Source organism: Poeciliopsis prolifica, unplaced genomic scaffold (assembly GCF_027474105.1).
Source record: "Poeciliopsis prolifica strain line A6 unplaced genomic scaffold, Auburn_PproV2 SCAFFOLD007, whole genome shotgun sequence".
NCBI classification, from domain to species: domain Eukaryota; kingdom Metazoa; phylum Chordata; class Actinopteri; order Cyprinodontiformes; family Poeciliidae; genus Poeciliopsis; species Poeciliopsis prolifica.
The window spans coordinates 15684975-15702196 of NW_026562382.1; the positions used below are offsets into that span (position 1 = coordinate 15684975).

Genomic DNA, 17222 nt, shown 5'->3' on the forward strand with positions numbered 1-17222 from the left:
CTCCAAAATCACAGGCTGGTTCTCTAAAATCACAGGCTGGTTCTCTAAAATCACTGGCTGGTTCTCTAAAATCACTGGCTGGTTCTCCAAAATTACAAGCTGGTTCTCCAAAATCACTGGCTGGTTCTCCAAAATCACAAGCTGGTTCTCCAAAATCAAAGGCTGGTTCTCTAAAATCACAAGCTGGTTCTCCACAATGAAAGGCTGGTTCTCTAAAATCACTGGCTGGTTCTCTAAAATCACTGGCTGGTTCTCTAAAATCACAAGCTGGTTCTCCAAAATCACAAGCTGGTTCTCCAAAATCAAAGGCTGGTTCTCTAAAATCACAAGCTGGTTCTCCACAATCACAGGCTGGTTCTCTAAAATCACAGGTTGGTTCTCCAAAATCACAAGCTGGTTCTCCACAATCAAAGGCTGGTTCTCTAAAATCACAGGCTGGTTCTCCACAATCACTGGCTGGTTCTCCACAATCACTGGCTGGTTCTCCACAATCACAGGCTGGTTCTCCAAAATCACAGGCTGGTTCTCCAAAATCACAGGCTGGTTCTCCAAAATCACAAGCTGGTTCTCCACAACCATAGGCTGTGGTTCCCCCAGAGGCTGTAGAGGAACCACAGCCTGTGGATTCCTCATTTCTTTCTATTCCTCAAGTTGCAATACATTATTCAACAAGGTCACCTTGCCACAGCTCCTCATGACGAATATGCTCGCCATAGAGCTACTCCCCCCACAATAATAAGTCCGACTCCTATGGCTCCTGCAATGCCTGTAGCGAGATGCTTCAAGAACTTTGTCTTCTTTTTTGGTTCCTCCACAGTTTGTGGAGGAACCACAGGCTGGTTCTCCACAATCACAGGCTGGTTCTCCAAAATCACAGGCTGGTTCTCCACAACCACAGGCTGTGGTTCCTCCAGAGGCTGTGGAGGAAACACAGCCTGTGGATTCCTCATTTCTTTGTCTTCCTCAATTTGCAATACATTATTCAACACATCTTCTAACACAGCCTGTGATACTGTTATAGCCTGTGATGAAACCACAGGCTGTAAGTCCCTAATTTCTAGGTCTTTCTCTAGTAGCTGGATTTCATTCTCTAAGTCTTCTAATTCTTTGTCCAGCTTTTCCAATTCTTTTTCTTTCAAAAGAAATTTAGAGAAATTTGATATTTCAAAAAACACAGTTACCTTTTGTGAATCAATGACGTCATCCATTTTTGTTGAAGCAATCCGTTTGTTTTCAAAAGTAATCTGAAATTGTCGAGCTCTTTACTGACTAAATGTGTCTTTTTAGAACCAAAATTCAAGATTTCAGTGTTGTGATGTCATAGAGAAAACCTTGATGTCACAATCTGATGTGATAGCCTCAGTAGAACAAATGGCAAACTTATCAAGTTTGAATGAAAACAATCTGCGTGTGTTTTTCTTATTTTAATTTTTTTTTACTTTATTTCACCAAATAACATGAGCATACATACAGAGGTTAAATCAATGTCAAATATTAAAATATAATAAAAACAAAGAATAATTGCAGATATTGAGGGTGTTGATGTGAAAGTCTAGAAAGACAAAATTTAAATAAATATATTGTATATACATTGGTATAATATAATGATATGTACTTATTCAGTTAGGTTTTCATAACATGTCAAAAATGTATTCAAAGATTGTATATTATAGCACTAGAAAATTCCTGGAGAAATTTAACCGGGGCCTGCCAAAGTGTGCCCGTCGGTTTGGACCCAGCGTTCTGATGCTAAACATTAGCATCCATGCTAAAGAAAGCTGCAATGTCATCAATAGCACGTGGATAGTCACAAGCATGAATTACTGAACATGGGTAATAAGTAAAGGAAACAGCTAATACCTCATTTAAGGTAAAAGGCTAATGCTAATGCTCTGCCTTGCTGTGCAAGGCAGAGCCCTAACCTGAGAGAAAAAGATCATGCAGGATAATCTTAGTGGGGAACAGTGAAATGCTAATGTTTGTGCTAATGCTAATGCACTGTCTTGCAAGACAGTGTCCTAACTTGAGACGAAAAGATAAAGCAAGCTAATATCATTGCAGCGCCTGCGGAACTGCATTAGCCACAGACAAATCTTAAGACTTTTATTTTGAAATTTTCAGTGTGCTTAATTTTAAATGGTCAATGTAATCCCAAGTATAACAGTGATTTGGTTAAATCAGACATATAATGTCATAAAGAACACTTACTTAATGTAAAAATTGACAAGGCTTTTATTTTGAAAATTTTTTAAAGCTTAATTTAAAATTGCCACACTAATTCCATGTGTAACAATGGTTGGTTAAAATCAGTTATAAAATCCCCAAAACACAAGTAGTTGTAAAGGCCATCTCCTTCCTCAGAGTTCAGCCATAGTTAGAACTATAGTGATGTGTTTTTGTAGTCCTAATCAGCTTGGCTTTGCTGTGTTCCATTGCTATGGTAATGGATCCTCTGCAGGCTATGAGTCAGACAGGGGGAGACATAATTCTATCAGTTTGAGGCAGCCATTTTCACTAAAATAGGCATGAGCCAGAAAGGAGTCTTAAGGCTTTTATTTTAAAATTTTCAGTAAGCTTCATTTTAACTGTCCAAAATAATCCAAAGTGTAACAGTGGTTTTGTTAAAAAAAGTCACATAATCCCCAAGAGAGCAATTCCATAATATAAAAGAATGTCAGGGCTTTTATTTTGAAATTTTAATTCAACTTAATTTAAAATTACCACACTAATCCTGTGTGTAACAATGGTTGGATAAAATCAGTTATAAAATGCCCAAAACACAAGTAGTTCTTAAGGCCAGCTCCTTCCTCAAAGCTCTTCCATAGTAAAAACTACAGTGATGCGTTTTTGTAGTTCTAATTAGCTGCTCTGCCGTGCTTCGTTGCTATGGTAATGGATCCTCTGCAGCTGTCATGTGTGTGAGACAGAAAGAATTCTATCTTTGTGACTGACTTGCTTTGCAAGTCAGTCACTGCTCTCCTTATGCATTGCTAGGCAGGCCCCAATTAATATTGTCATTTTTTGCAAATAACACTGCTCAGCCTGTTGAGGGTGCCATAATCAAAGTTCTTTCTTGTTGACTTTAATATCAGAAATGCAATTATTTATGATTATTTATCGGTGGAATGCCTTACATTGGGGATTTATTTTATACATCTAATGTGTGTTTATTAAGAACTTGAAAGTACTTGAAAGTAACATTAATTCACTTGACCTAAATTTAAAAAGCAAATAGTGGGCAAAAAGATTTAATTTCTTAAGTTAGGTCCTTAAAGAATGGTTTCAGGTAACATTTTATATTACATTGCTAGCATTATGTTGATCAAAGTGTTTGAAAATCATCTCCATAAACTTGGCTTTGGGTCGGTGCCATCTCAGATTCTCTCCTTCATTATTAAGTGCAGTATTTCCACAGGCACCTCTCAGGTTTCCCTTTCACTCATCGCTCAGGTGTGCATGTCTAAGGTTACTTCTTTGTTTAATTCATTGCACTCACTGTATGCTTCTTTATCCGTGCAATTTCTGTAATGACTACATTGAAACATGCAAGCCTTTAATCCAGATTTTTATTAGCCCATATCTTCATGTAAAGTCTCTCCCTGAAGAGCGGTTTATATTTTAACTCCATACGTTTTACAATAAGTAGTGAAATCTGCTCTACTGATTATATAGCAAACTAATAAGTGACTAATATCCAAGTTCCCACATGATTTGTGCATGAAAAAAAGAAAAGTTAGATTGCAGTTGAAACAAGTCTTTATGCCTTTACCCACATTAAAGGTAAAGGATAAAAAAAAAAAAACATTGGTTGTGCAGCAGGCTGCATGTTGTGGCGCATACATGTCGCAAGGTGATATTTTGCCTCCAGATTAAAACAGGTGTACAACTTCAGTAAAACTGGAGCAGGCCAGCACAAGTTTCTCAAAAAGCTTTGACAGAGCTTTTTAACAAAGTTCACATTTCGATCTAATGATAAACAACAGAAATGGTCATGGTTTAAAAAAAAAAGAACTTTCTCTGTTTCAGATGTTGTCTGTCTTTCTTCTTTTTGTCACACTCGAATGCAATTTTCATCAAGCTATTTTTTTTAAATATCAGAAGACAAAGATAACTAGCCAGTAAATACAAAATGTAGTTTTCAAATTATAAATTAATTTATTAGGAGGAAAAAAGGCACCCAAACCAATCCAACCCTCTTCTTATTACTAATTTACTGATTGATCACATCTTCTACTTGTTTGCTTTCATTAGCAGCGTCCAGGACTTACTACTGCCACACCTGTAAATTAAAAAAATAACTGAAATACACTGTAAAATCACAAAATATTACCAAGTACTTTTGGTCTTGTTTCTAATATGAATATTTCTGAACACATGAAATAAGACAAAACTAACCTAACAATATATTGCTGATGTAACTTTTTAGCAATATATTGAGGCTTGTTTTCAGTAAATAATTCCTTAATGATGAAAAAGTGCTAGTTTCATTAGCAGATTATTTAATTTATAACAAGACATTTTTTTCCATTTTATAAGTTAATTTAGATGCCACTAGAACTAGTTCTTTTTCATCAATATTAAGGAAATATTTACTTAAAACAACCTATATATCTTACTGAAAAGTTACTTTTAAATTTATCTGATTTCAAGTGTAATAAGATATTTGGATCAGAAGCTAGACCAAATTACTTGGTAAGATTTTGTATTTTTGCAGTGTAATTAGGAACATGATAATGATTTCAATTATTAAAGGAATAAAATCTAACCAAATGAAACTGGCCTTATGTAAAAATATAATTGCCATCCATTTATTCACTTTTTTGCTCAGTTTTATCAGATTCATCAGTAATGTGCAAACATCAAAGCAAATTTTTCATTTAGCAAGTTAGCACTTTTGCTAATTGTGACAACATTTAGCTAACTTTGCGCCCCTAAGTGGGGATAAGCTCCAAATTGCTAGTTTTGTTGGCTGTTTTGTAAACATTCAGTTGATTAAAGTTGTTTCACTTAAAGACTTTTTAAATAGTTCCCCAGTGTGTTAAAAAAAAGTACAGGCAGATTATTTTATTTCTAACAAGACATTTTTTCCATGTTAAGTGAAATTATCTGGCAGTGGAACCAGTAAGAGATGATGGAAGAAGAAAAGAGCTAAACTCAGAAGTCCATCTTCCCACAGGCAGCGACTACAAACATTCAGCCAGAGCTACAAAGGTATTACATTAAAGAATATAGCTCAAAAGTAAAAGTAACAGCTCAACAGATCTAAATCCTGTTGAGAATAGGTGATAAGACTCGATAAATATTGTTTACAGATACATATGTAAATTCAGCTGTAAGTGTTGTGAAATGTGGCATTAGATTTTGATTTAGAGTAGATGAAAACAAATGTGCACCACACTTTGGTAACTAAAATATTGTTTTCTTTCCACTTCAGAATTATGGCTCACAAACTAAAACCACGTTAAAAAAAACAACCCTAATCTTCCAAATAAAAAATGGACCTGGATATCTAGTGATTATCAGAAAACACTAGAATACAGACAACGTTACCATGCTTGAACACTGAAGTTCATTGACCTTTCGTGTCCGACAAATGTGGACATTTCTCCCAGCCGGGGGGAGACAGAGGCCCCAAACGCTACCTGTGTGTAGAATAATCCTTCAGTGTGGTCAACACTTGTGTCTGCAGAGAGATCCAGCAACGCTCTGTCTACCTTTGTGTGACCAGCACTGTTGTGGTGGTGATGTTTTGCTCAGCCTGCCACAAATGTTTATTTTTAGTCCATTGTATCCATTGACATCCCAACTGGCAAAACTAATTTAAACTTGATAGGTGGAGAGATGGGTTATTATCTGGTGGTCTTAATGTACAAATTTCTTGTGCAAATGCAGCTGAAACCAGATGCACTACAAAAGTACAATCCAGTTTGCATTTTTTTTTTCTGGTCAAGGTGAATTAGGATTGTCTGATTTGTTTTGATGTTCCACATTGTCACTCTAGGAAGTGGTGTGTGTCATAAGTTTCTTTAAAAAATTGTTTAAAGACTTTGTAATTTCAGTGTAAGTAAATGTTTGAATTTAAAATTAATAAAAAATATGTATGAACTATTATTTAGTAGATGAATGATGGTATTTAGGAATAATAATTGTCAATCATAAGTCTATCTAATAATTGTATCAATCATATATACATACAATTTCAAAAATACAAAAAAATTGGCTCTTGTGTATTGAAATTTTTTTTAAAACAGCTTCTGTTTTATTCGGCTCTTTCCGTGATCTTTTGTGATCTGTCCTATTTCGTTCTTTTCCGTGTATGTTGATATTGAGCTCGACCCTTTCCGTCGTTCCTCGTGCCATTCCGTCTATGTTGATTTTGAGCTCGGCTCTTTCCGTCGCCTCTCTTCCTGCTTCGTCGGTGTTGATGTTGAGCTCTCCGCCTCACCCAGACTGCTTTATGTCTGGCAGCAGGGACCATGCGCGGTCGCCATATTACGGAGCACCCCTCCTCTCCAGTCCCGTCACAGCAGCCAAGCAGGAGACGCTACCGCTGGGGGAAGAGCACCGGTGATACAGCAAAACTAAAACGGGGATTCGCTGGCATGGATGTAACCTTTGCACTCCGCCGTTAAGTGATCCCATCGCTTTCGAGTCGTCGTACTCCGTCTGAAAAGGTTGATTTGCTCAATTTCCGAGTTAATTCAGCAGTTAAGACTCGCTCACTGTAGACTGCTAACCGGTGATGGAGACTGGCAGCTAGCGCCAGCTAGTAGTTAATATAACAATAACTCACTCAGCAGCTGCTTTGCTTTGACTTCTTGTTTTCATCGAAAGACATTTAGTTACAAAAAATACCGGAGATGTACGCTTGTGTGTAACAAAGACGCAGTCTGATAATCAACCGGCGAAGTACGACTGGCATCAGCTGACGTTAGCTCGCTAGCTGCTGAGCAAGCGGCCACTAGCTTCAGTTGGCTCGCTAACTGAATTCAGGGGGAAAAAATTGCCCTAGAGGTGGTTAAAATCGCCTGGATCATAAGAACACATTTATATTTGTTCTGTTATTTTCAGCTGGCTTGTCTGTTAACCGTAGTGTCGGCAAAACGGCGCCGTTAACGAGCTGCAACCTTATTACCTACTGTCAGAGACCAACTACCACCCGGATTCAGTCGGAATGCATCATCCGGACCCCGCAGGAGACTCTGGCAGCGTCAGAAAGATGTCGCATCCGGCTGCTGTCTTCCACAGGAGGGGCAGCAACACGAGCAGCGGGAGCGGCTCCACACTGTCAACGACTGTCAACCCGGTGGTGGTCAACAACAGCCACGTTTCAGGTGATGACTACCAGCCCTCCCTGTTGATTCAACCCCCCGCTGCGTCGTCCTCCCCGGGCCCCCATCACCCTCCTCCGCACAGCCTGAACCTCCAGCCCCAACCCGCACAGCCTACTGGAGCTCAGATTAAAAAGAAAAGTGGCTTTCAGATCACAAGTGTGACTCCAGCGCAGATATCTGTTAGTACTAACAACAGTATTGCAGAGGACACGGAGAGTTATGATGACTTGGATGAGTCGCATACGGAGGATCTGTCCTCTTCTGAAATTTTGGATGTATCCCTGTCAAGAGCTAACGATGTAGTCGGAGCTGAGAGGAGCTCTTCAGAGGAGACCCTAAATAACTTCCATGAGGCGGAGACCCCTGGAGCCATCTCCCCCAACCAGCCTTCTCACCCCCATACCTTGACCCAGGCGCAACACCGTGGGGGGGCCATCGTAAACGGGACTATGCATCACCAACACCCTCATCATCTTAACCATGCTCAGAGCTACTCTCTGACCGGAGCTTTACCTTCTCTCACCCAGAAAATGCCTTCAAACGTGGGTGGCGTTCAAGAGAATGTTTCCCACGCCCCCGCTCCAAGTATCGTTCCCCAGCCGGCAGGGATTGTGGTTCCAGGATCTGTCCCTGGAATGCACAGCTCTGCGTCAGGCACCACAGTTAGTGTTGTTAATCCCCCAACCAGCAGTGTTAGTAATATGAATATGTTGAGCTCCGCCAACGTGCCTGTCAGAGGGGGAATCAATATGAGTGCTAGCAGCGGCGGTGCTGGTGGTAGCTTTTCTCCTAATGTTGTTAGCACCACTGGAGGAAGCAGTGTTGCAGCTGGAGGTAGCCATATGTCTGCTGCTAACATCAACATCAACTCGATGACTACTACAACTGCTGCTGCTGCTATTGCTGTCAGTGCCTCTGGAGGCGTGGGAGTCCCCAGCGGGATCCAGGGAAGAGTTGGATCAGCTGCAAGCGCTCCCGCAGCGGCTGTGCCTTCAGCTGTTCCTGCTCCGGCGCCGGCAGTGACAGCCGCCACCTCTCGCTTCAGGGTGGTGAAGCTGGACTCCAGCTCCGAGCCGTTCAAGAAGGGCAGATGGACTTGCACCGAATTCTATGACAAAGATGCGCCCACCCCTGCACCATCAGCGTCTGAAGCTGCGTCTCTGACCTCGCGTCAATTTGTAACGGAGAACTTTCCCTCAGAGAGGGAAAGCACAAGCAGCAGCTCTGTGAGCAGCACCATGAGTACGCTGAGTCATTACATTGAGAACCTGGGCAGCGGAGAGACTGGGGGTTCCCCGGTACCCCAGCATGCCCAGGATTACGCCTCCCCTCCTCAGGGCTCTCAAGGAATCATGGGAGTACCTCACTCCCAAGCCCACATGCACACCCAGGATGTCAACCATCCTCACGTGAAGACAACTGCAGCCCCCTCAGCTCCCACACACCTCCATCAACCAGGTCAACAGACTGCCATCGGTGCTGTCCCGCCGCAGCAACTCACCTATGCCCAGGCGGTCGCTAATCAACCGCCAAGCTCCTCACAGGGTTTGGTTGGCATCCAGCAGCAAAAGATGGGTTACGCTAACCTTCCTCAGCAATCAACCGCATCTCCGGCATCAGCTAGACCTCCTGGGTACAACCAATCACAGCAAGGTGTACCCCAAGTTGCCCCCTCTCAACCTCTCTCCAACCAATCTGGCTCGGTGATGGCCGCTCAAACTAATGGAGCGAATCAGATGATGGGGGCGCCTCAGCAATCACAGGGGCTCCTTCACAAGCCGGCCCCCATCGCCAGTGTGCCGCCCCATGTTGGGGTAGCTGGCCTCGGACAGCAGCCACCAAGCCACGTTGACATTCAGCAGCAGAAACCGCAATCCCTTCTGACTCAAATACAGAATCCGGGCTCAAGCACCCAACTTCCTCCCGCAGCTTCAGCCTCAGCTGGTCCGCCTCCCAATGCTCACAGCGACCACCAACCTCAAGCCCATAATGCCACCAACGTCGGCCGAATGTCCCCCCATCCATCGCAGGACCCCAGCAGTGCCCAGGCCCTGGTTCATGCCGCCCAGGCCAGCGCCTTGTACGCCAGCTTGCCCAGCTTCACCACCACGCAACTGCAGGACGCCCAGAGGCTGCTGCTCCAGCATCAGTCCTTACTGAAGCTGTCTGGCGGCGAGGCGGGATCAAACACCGGCTTGGGTCAGGAAACCGAGGGCAACGCCAACACCGCCAGTGCCTTAACCGCACCAGCCGGTCTCAAGACTATAGACGGAGAGGATGATGGGTAAGAGACGCATACTTACTTTAATATTTGCATTCCCTTGTTTATTGAAGATTTTATGCACACACACACACATATATATATATATATATATATATATATATGTTTATGAATGTAGATTTTTACATTGGTTGCTGCTGTGGGGAAAGATAATCTGACAGCACACAAGATGCTGCACTCTGTTTGAAGAGCACTGCAAGAACACAAAATCTTAAATGATTTTGTTCAACTTTCCAGTGCAAATATCTTAGTACACTTTAAATAAGACAAAACTAACTCACAATTAACTTTTCTGCAATATATGCAAGCTTGTTTTAAGTCAATATTTCCTTAATATTTATTTTGAAAAATATGTGTTCCATTACAGATTATTTCACTTTTTTTTTTTTTTTTTTTTTTAGATATTAGCCGTGTTCATTTACTAAAAACTTTCACTTTCTAAAGTAAAGTTGGTTTGGAATGTGCCACCTTTGGGTTTGAAGGAGTAATTTCTGAGGTTAAGCAGGAATTTTAATCACCTTGCAGCTTGTGGAAATGCCTCATTTCTAACAACGCTAACCCACTTTTTCTTGAAAGCATTAGTTCGCCATTAAACGTGTTCAGATATTAAACACAAGCAGCTGAAAGAACAGACTATAAAAGTTTGATTATTTTGCCAACATCAAGTTAAGTATGTGTGATATTCTGCAAAATGATGCAAGTTATTTCAAAACTGAAAAGTATAGATTAGTCCTGCTCCTAAAAATAATAAGCTAAATTTATTCATCTCTAAGAGCTTTTTGCACAAAATCTTACACCTTTTTCTCATTCTCCTTTTTTTTAGGATAACACTAATTAATTGGCTTGTTAGTTGGTCTTTTTTTTTCCTCTTGTAGTGTTGGGTGATAACTTATTTTATCACAATATTTTATGGTGCTGTTGTGATAATTAAATATATTCATAAACCTATTTATTAAAATCTTTTTTAGGTTATTTAACTATAACTGCGTGTCATTGCATTCATACCATCACAAACACAAACATTGTTATTGAAAATTATTCTCATTTACCTCAGGACACTTACTTAAAAAGAGTGTGATTTATTTTATCTTAATTGAATCATATTTTAAATCGTGCTGATACCTATTGATCCTCTCATTGTGCAAACAGTGGAGAAAGTAACATTTCCAATCAAACTATCAGCTGATCCACGAGACAAGGAAAATATTAAATTGCACTCAAAGTGCTGTAAAGAAGATCTGACTGATTTATGATTTTCTTTGAAGTCAGTTGTACCAACTCTGATTAAAAACACTTGTGGATTTTAATATTAATTTTAAAAATGTGATTATTTTAAATATTATTTAAATGTATTTTGTATTTAATAGTTAACTGGAATTTACAGTTATTAAGAGATAACTGTACAAAAAAAAAATTTGTAAATCAGTTTTAGTTTCTCCTGGTTCAAATTTTGTAAAAAAATAAAAAAAAATCTAATTTAGTACCTATTTGTGATTAATCTGTCAAAAATAAACAATCAACCCTACATTGTATTGATGAGTCAAGCTACTTTTCACATGTTGATGCTAAAGTATTGTTTAAGTTGCAGATGCGTTCTTTCCGACATGTTAGAAATGTCAGGCAATAAAATAATTTTACTCTTTAAAATTTTATTATTTAATTTGTGTCTTTTAATGTTAAGCTAAATGAAAAATCTGCAGAATTTTATTTTAGTTTTTTCTCTCGCCAATTAATCAATTATTAAAAAATAATCACTAGTTGCTGCTATAAAGCTGAGTTTTGGTGAATCTTAGATGGGTTTCTGTTCTGGATCGTAGTGGGTCGGGTAAAAGCTGCTTCCATAAAGCCATGTTGAGACTGTTTTCATATTAGCTGCAGTAGCAGTCTCCAGGGTTTCCTTGAATCTAAACAGTAACGTACGCAGCGGTATGTCACAGAACCTTTTGAAGCGTTCACATCTGAAGCGTCTTTCAAATTGGGTGTGCATGGAATGTAGCTGACTTTTGGTGACTCCCTTTCAAAGGTTTTGCTTATTAAACAAAGCAGCAGAACGAGTTCATCTCTGCTGCTCACGCTGCAATAGCTTTAAAATCTTCTGAAATGTTTTTTTATTTTAAGAGACAGGACAGCACTCAGTTGCGCCACCTTCTAAGTGATGAAAACATTGTAGCATCCAGAGATATTGTTCTCCACTTGCGTATTGCAGAGAAACCTGTTTCTTTCCCTGTTTAATAAATCTCCCAGCTTGCTCTGGATGTTTGCCACATCAGCGGTTGTGCAGGTCCCGTGGTCTTCTGTGTGGTTTCTGTCAACATATTTTCTGGCGTCCATGTGTGGGATGTCTCTGCTGTCATTAATCACCCCCCACTAAGGCACCGCTACCAAACAACAGGGGTTCTTTAGGGTGTCGTTTCATGTGTTGGTCTCTGTTGTCCAGTCAGTGTTTGCAGGAGGGAAGGTGTCAGCTGTACATGAGCTCCATAGGTGCTGACGAGACATTATTGGGATGAGTTTGAACAGGCTGGTGGTCGAAATACGTTGGCGCGGGCTGGTGGCGGCCAATCAACTCCTGGGGTTCATCGGCTAGGAAAGGAGATTTGGATTGGACTGAATCATATTTAATATCTTTGGGAAAAACAAAACCCATCGTCTCCCCAACCCCTCCTCCAAGACAAACAATTTTATTAAGTTGTATAAATTGATTTGTATAGTGCCACTTTGTGGTTTTATAATACTATTTCATCATTATCAGTTGTCTTTTAATTGCTGCGCAGCCCTTTGTTGCAAATTCATTGCTGCAAAATAGAACTAACATAACGCACTGTAAAAAATACTCTCTACTGACTTCTCTTTTTAACCTGCTCTTGGGTTATTGGCTTGTTGTCTTTTTAAAATAACAATTTTTATCTCAATATAATTTTTAATCTAGGTTATAATTATTTCTTCATTCCATTCTGAACCTGTATTGTTTCTGAAAACACAAACCTAAGGATGGGTTTAAATTAGTGGTACCTGCACATTAGCAGAAAGCATAGATATTAAGCTATTGACAAGCTAAGTTAGGGCAGATAATTGGGAGGTACTATGCACCTGAAAAAAAGTCTTAACTTCATGTATCCACAGTTATTTTGAAAATATGTAAGTTAGCCTTAAATACATTAATCAGATATAACATTTTGTCCTTGCAGGACTATTTAATCTCAGTCTGTGTAGTTTATTTTTCTCCTTTCACTTGAACAAAGTTTGAATTGTATGCAGATGTCTTCATTATGTTCTGTGACTCAAGGTGGTTAACTTTTTGCTAATATACGCTCGCAAACTAGCTAGCTAATTGTAAGTAATCTGCACTTATCAGTCCAACGTTCGTCTTTGCCACTGGCTCACTTCTGTTGTCAAATACAATGCTATGTGCATTCTGTCCAAAAACGTTTGCCGCTATCGTATAAAGTGTAGTGGACGTGCTACAGTTATTAAATTTAATTCATATTGGGCTTAAAAAGTTTTACTTTTGAGTTGGTGAAACCTGAAGAAAATCTAATATTCTGGTGAGAAAATGACCAAACAATAAGTATCAAAGAAGTAATTTAAAATTCCTATCTTCTTAGTACAACCATTTCTAACTTCTGTATTAAATGAAGATGTTCCAAAATGAATCAAATTTCCTTGGACGTTAATGAAAAGCAGCCTCCATTCAGCGGTAAAGCAACTGAAGTAATTTTGAGAAAAACAAGAATAAGAAGCAAGAACAAAAAGCTTTTATGGTAATTAGTTTGACACACATGAACTTTAATGTTTCTAAAAGCCGGCTGTGTTGATCATTGTATGTCAGTGACTAAAAACAAACCTTTAAGAGGAAAACAAAGGACTTATAAAAACCAGACTGTGACTCGTGTGAAATTCCCACAGTATTTTTACCTTACAGCATGCCACAGTTTTGCAGTATTTGCACATCTGTTTATATTAAAAACAGAAAACGATTATCCCTACTTCTGATAAATTATTGGATAAAAAAAGATTACCGAAAAAGTTATGGTTTTGATTTTAAAACCATAATTTAAGGAAAAATGTTGCAGTAATTTTTCCATTACCTAGAATATTTTACCATCTAGCTATTTTGCTCTTAATACAAGTCTTCCAAGCTCATATAAGCTTGCTTAATTAGCCAAGCTGTACAGCTAAATCTGTATTCTGATGAGAGAAAAGTGTTGAAGCCTTTTTTCAGGCTTCTAGCCAGCAGTGCACAGCAGTAGGTGGAAGAAAGGCAGTTCCACATTAGCTTCAGGGTTTCCATCTGCTAGTTTTACCTTTTATTTTTTCTTTCTCAACCAAAATTGCCACTGGAAACTCAACACATTAACATCCACTGATTCACAGTTAATCAATGAAACTTTATGTTTAACTTGTGTCCATTTTTACGTACTGTGTGTTTTTGGCAATGGAGTCTACAAGGCTAGCTGGACAAAATTATCTAAAACAACAATGTTATGGTTTATTACAATAAGTTCTGGAACAATTTATCGTCCTGCAAAATTGGTTTCGGTAACAGACTTATGCTCATCACAATTTTTTAGCATTGCTATAATATATTGCATTTCCTTGTGAAGTTGCAAAGGGAGTGATAGATGCAATGTGATCAGATGTTAGCTTGACAAACTATTTTACAATAACAGATTATGTTTAAAGTGAGCAATAAAAAAATGTAGATTCAAAACAAATGTCCTGGTGTGTAGTTTTTCCCATTTCAATGACATACAGCTATTAGTGTGATGAATATTAACTTTACAAAGTGCTGCTTGAAAATGGTGCTAGAAAGTCGGATGCAAATCCTGTCACTATTAATTACCATAAACTTAATAAAGGTGTTTGAGTGCAAATAGGGCACCTTTTGGTAAAGCTACAGCTGAGCACAAGGATTTTTTTCCTCTTTTGAAATGAACAGGCTGCATGTTTTTTTATAAATGTAGATCCATTGTTGGGATGAGCAGTCTGTGGAGTGTGTGTGCGTTCAGCGGCTTAGGGGAATGAAGTCTGGCTGGCAGTGCGATGACTATCTCTGCCGCTAGCTGTAATCTTTCCCCACTAGTGCTGCAGGGAGTTGCTGGACCTGGGTCTGTTGCTCATTGTGTGGAGATCAGCGAGATCCCCAAAATTCACAACACGCAGCGGAAGTGACCTAACCCGACCTGACACAACTTAGTCAGGTCTGCTGAGGACACAAACAGCCAGGGCAGGACAGAACCAGTCTGAACATAGCCGATAAGTATCCCAGATGTAAAAAATAAAATGAAATAATGAAAATAAAATCCTTGAAGGAAGAAAACTTGGTCTAATTCCTTCATTACTGCCCTCCTGGTAGTTAACTATTAGTAATGCCTCAAATATTTCTACATTAGCTGCTAATGGTATCCAGATGCTGAAAACTTTTTCTCTACAGGCACCATGGGATAAAATAAATCCTTGAAATGTTGGTCACTTCTAGTTTTGTTTGATTTTGTGGTGATTGACATGGATGTAATATAGTATTTCTCGAACATTGTCAGGATGAGGACCATTTAAAGCATTGAATAAAGACCCACAGATCACCTAACTTTAAATTGGCCCCTCAATAAATCTTTCTAATTTAACCTGAAATGAAAATAAAAGTATCTGAATTCACCTTCTGTCCTCTTTGTTCATTCTAATGAGAAGGGAGGTGCTGTTTTGTAAATGTGACTGACCACAACAAAACTATGAAAAAATCTAATTAGAGCATTTTGGGTAATTTACAAGTGTTGAAAGTTTGGATTCTAAGATTTCCAATGACAGAAATCCAAAAAGAAATTGGTCTTTGTCAATAATTCTGTATATATTAACATTTTAGGGTGATTTGTTATCTAGAATCATAATACAAGATAATACATGTTAAACTGTTTAACACACAAACCAGATGTTAGGTCTTTCACAATTAATAAATTAGTTGATCTTGTGAAAAATTATAGCAAACTCAATAATTTCCAATTGCATGACTTATTGTTTTTTTTCTTTTTTCTCTCTTTTTACCAAAATTGGATGACAAAAGTGTTCAGTCTGGTGCTTTAGTCTCAACTAGCCCTTTTTTAAAAAAAATTTTTGTTTTACTTATTTTGATTGTTTAATGTGTGTCCCAATTCCAGCGTTAAATGTTCATAAAAATTTAAAGGTGATCCATCTTTGAGAATGTTTTTTTATTGCATTATTCTGTCATCACCATTATATTACCAGAAAATGCTCTCAGAACAACAATATTATTGTTTATTGCAATAAATTCTGTGATTGCAATAAACAGTAATATTGTTGATTTTCAAATGTAGCACAGCTGACATTCCCATATAGTATCGATGACCACATGCTGCTGTTTTAAAAGCAAACGGTGGTTATGTATTTGTTTTCTTCTGAAGCCCCCGTTTTACCCCGCCTGTTTACCCCACAGGCCAAACCAGAGAGCACCAGAAAACAGCAGAGCATCAGCATGTTGTGTGTTTTAGGGGGAGGGGACTAAATATTAACCCCCTTTCTTTCACACCAGTGAGGATATGAATGGGCAGACATGCAACTGTTTTTGTAATTTGTCTAATCGAGTTTTAGCGCAGACTCCTCTCCTTCATGTCTCTAATCGCTGCTTCCTGTATTGTACCTATTGATACGCCTTGTGCAGATGCCTCATTGATTTTTGTTTGTGTCTGCTCCCCTTCTTGCTGATTGCTCCTTTTTCCATCAATAAACAGGATTGTTTCACTTAAGAGTGCTGTGGGAAACTAATGGACTGTAATGGACAGTAATGGATTGTGTTTAGTGTCCCTTTCATCTTTTAGAAAATTATCCTCCAAAAGCTAAACATGCTGGTGTGAAGGAACATGCCTGAGCTGTAAAACGGAGAACATCGATGAGAAACGGCTCTCGTTGTCAGTTCGGTTCTCCGTAAACAAACGGTCCTTTCTCATTTGTTGTTGTGTCACTGTTTTGTTTTTTTTGTGGGAGCCTGGCCAGTTTTTGACTTTCAACATAACTTTTTAATTAAATGTAATAATGTGCATGACCAACTGGCTGGGCTGCTGTGGTGAAGCAGTGCAGCTTCACCACAGCTTGGTTTGCAGAAGAAAATTCAGTTTGCAGTTTAAGATGGAGATGTTTCTGTTTGAGGAAGGCAGGTTTGTACAGAGTTGTTAGAAATATTTTTTCTTTTAACACACCGACTGCAGTATTTTTAGCCACATTGTGGGTCTCCAAACTTTTAGAAAAGTGGAATAAAATTGTTAAAAGCACTCATGGTCCGAGGAAAAAAATAAAAGTAAGCAAACGAATGAGGATAAGCTGATTTATCGGCTAGCCAATTTATCTGTGCCGGTGGGAGATCAGTGATCGGCCGATACTTAAACAGAAAGCACGAGGTCATGTCAGTGCAGTCTAGATAAATGTGATTCTACTTGTTTGAAAAGAAATTAATACTTTTGTGTTGGCATTTTCCAATTCAGAATTTTTTAAAAATATATTTCTAATCAGGATAAATTATTAAAGTTTAACAAACGAGTTTGCATCATTCTTGAACTTCATTTGGGGCCAAAAAAAATAAGCCCACAGGCCACAAATGC

The 17222-nt window shown here is 38.9% G+C and overlaps 1 protein-coding gene across 1 annotated transcript in view; it reads left to right on the plus strand.

Moving 5' to 3' along the window:
- Positions 1–6332: 6332 nt before the first annotated feature.
- Positions 6333–17222, plus strand: part of LOC129361168 (TSC22 domain family protein 1-like) — a 28578-nt gene continuing 17688 nt past the window's right edge. The window contains exon 1 of the mRNA XM_055031904.1: positions 6333–9618. Within this exon, the coding sequence (XP_054887879.1) occupies positions 7175–9618 (2444 nt within the window). The 5' untranslated portion in view covers positions 6333–7174. The remainder of the gene's footprint in view (positions 9619–17222) is intronic.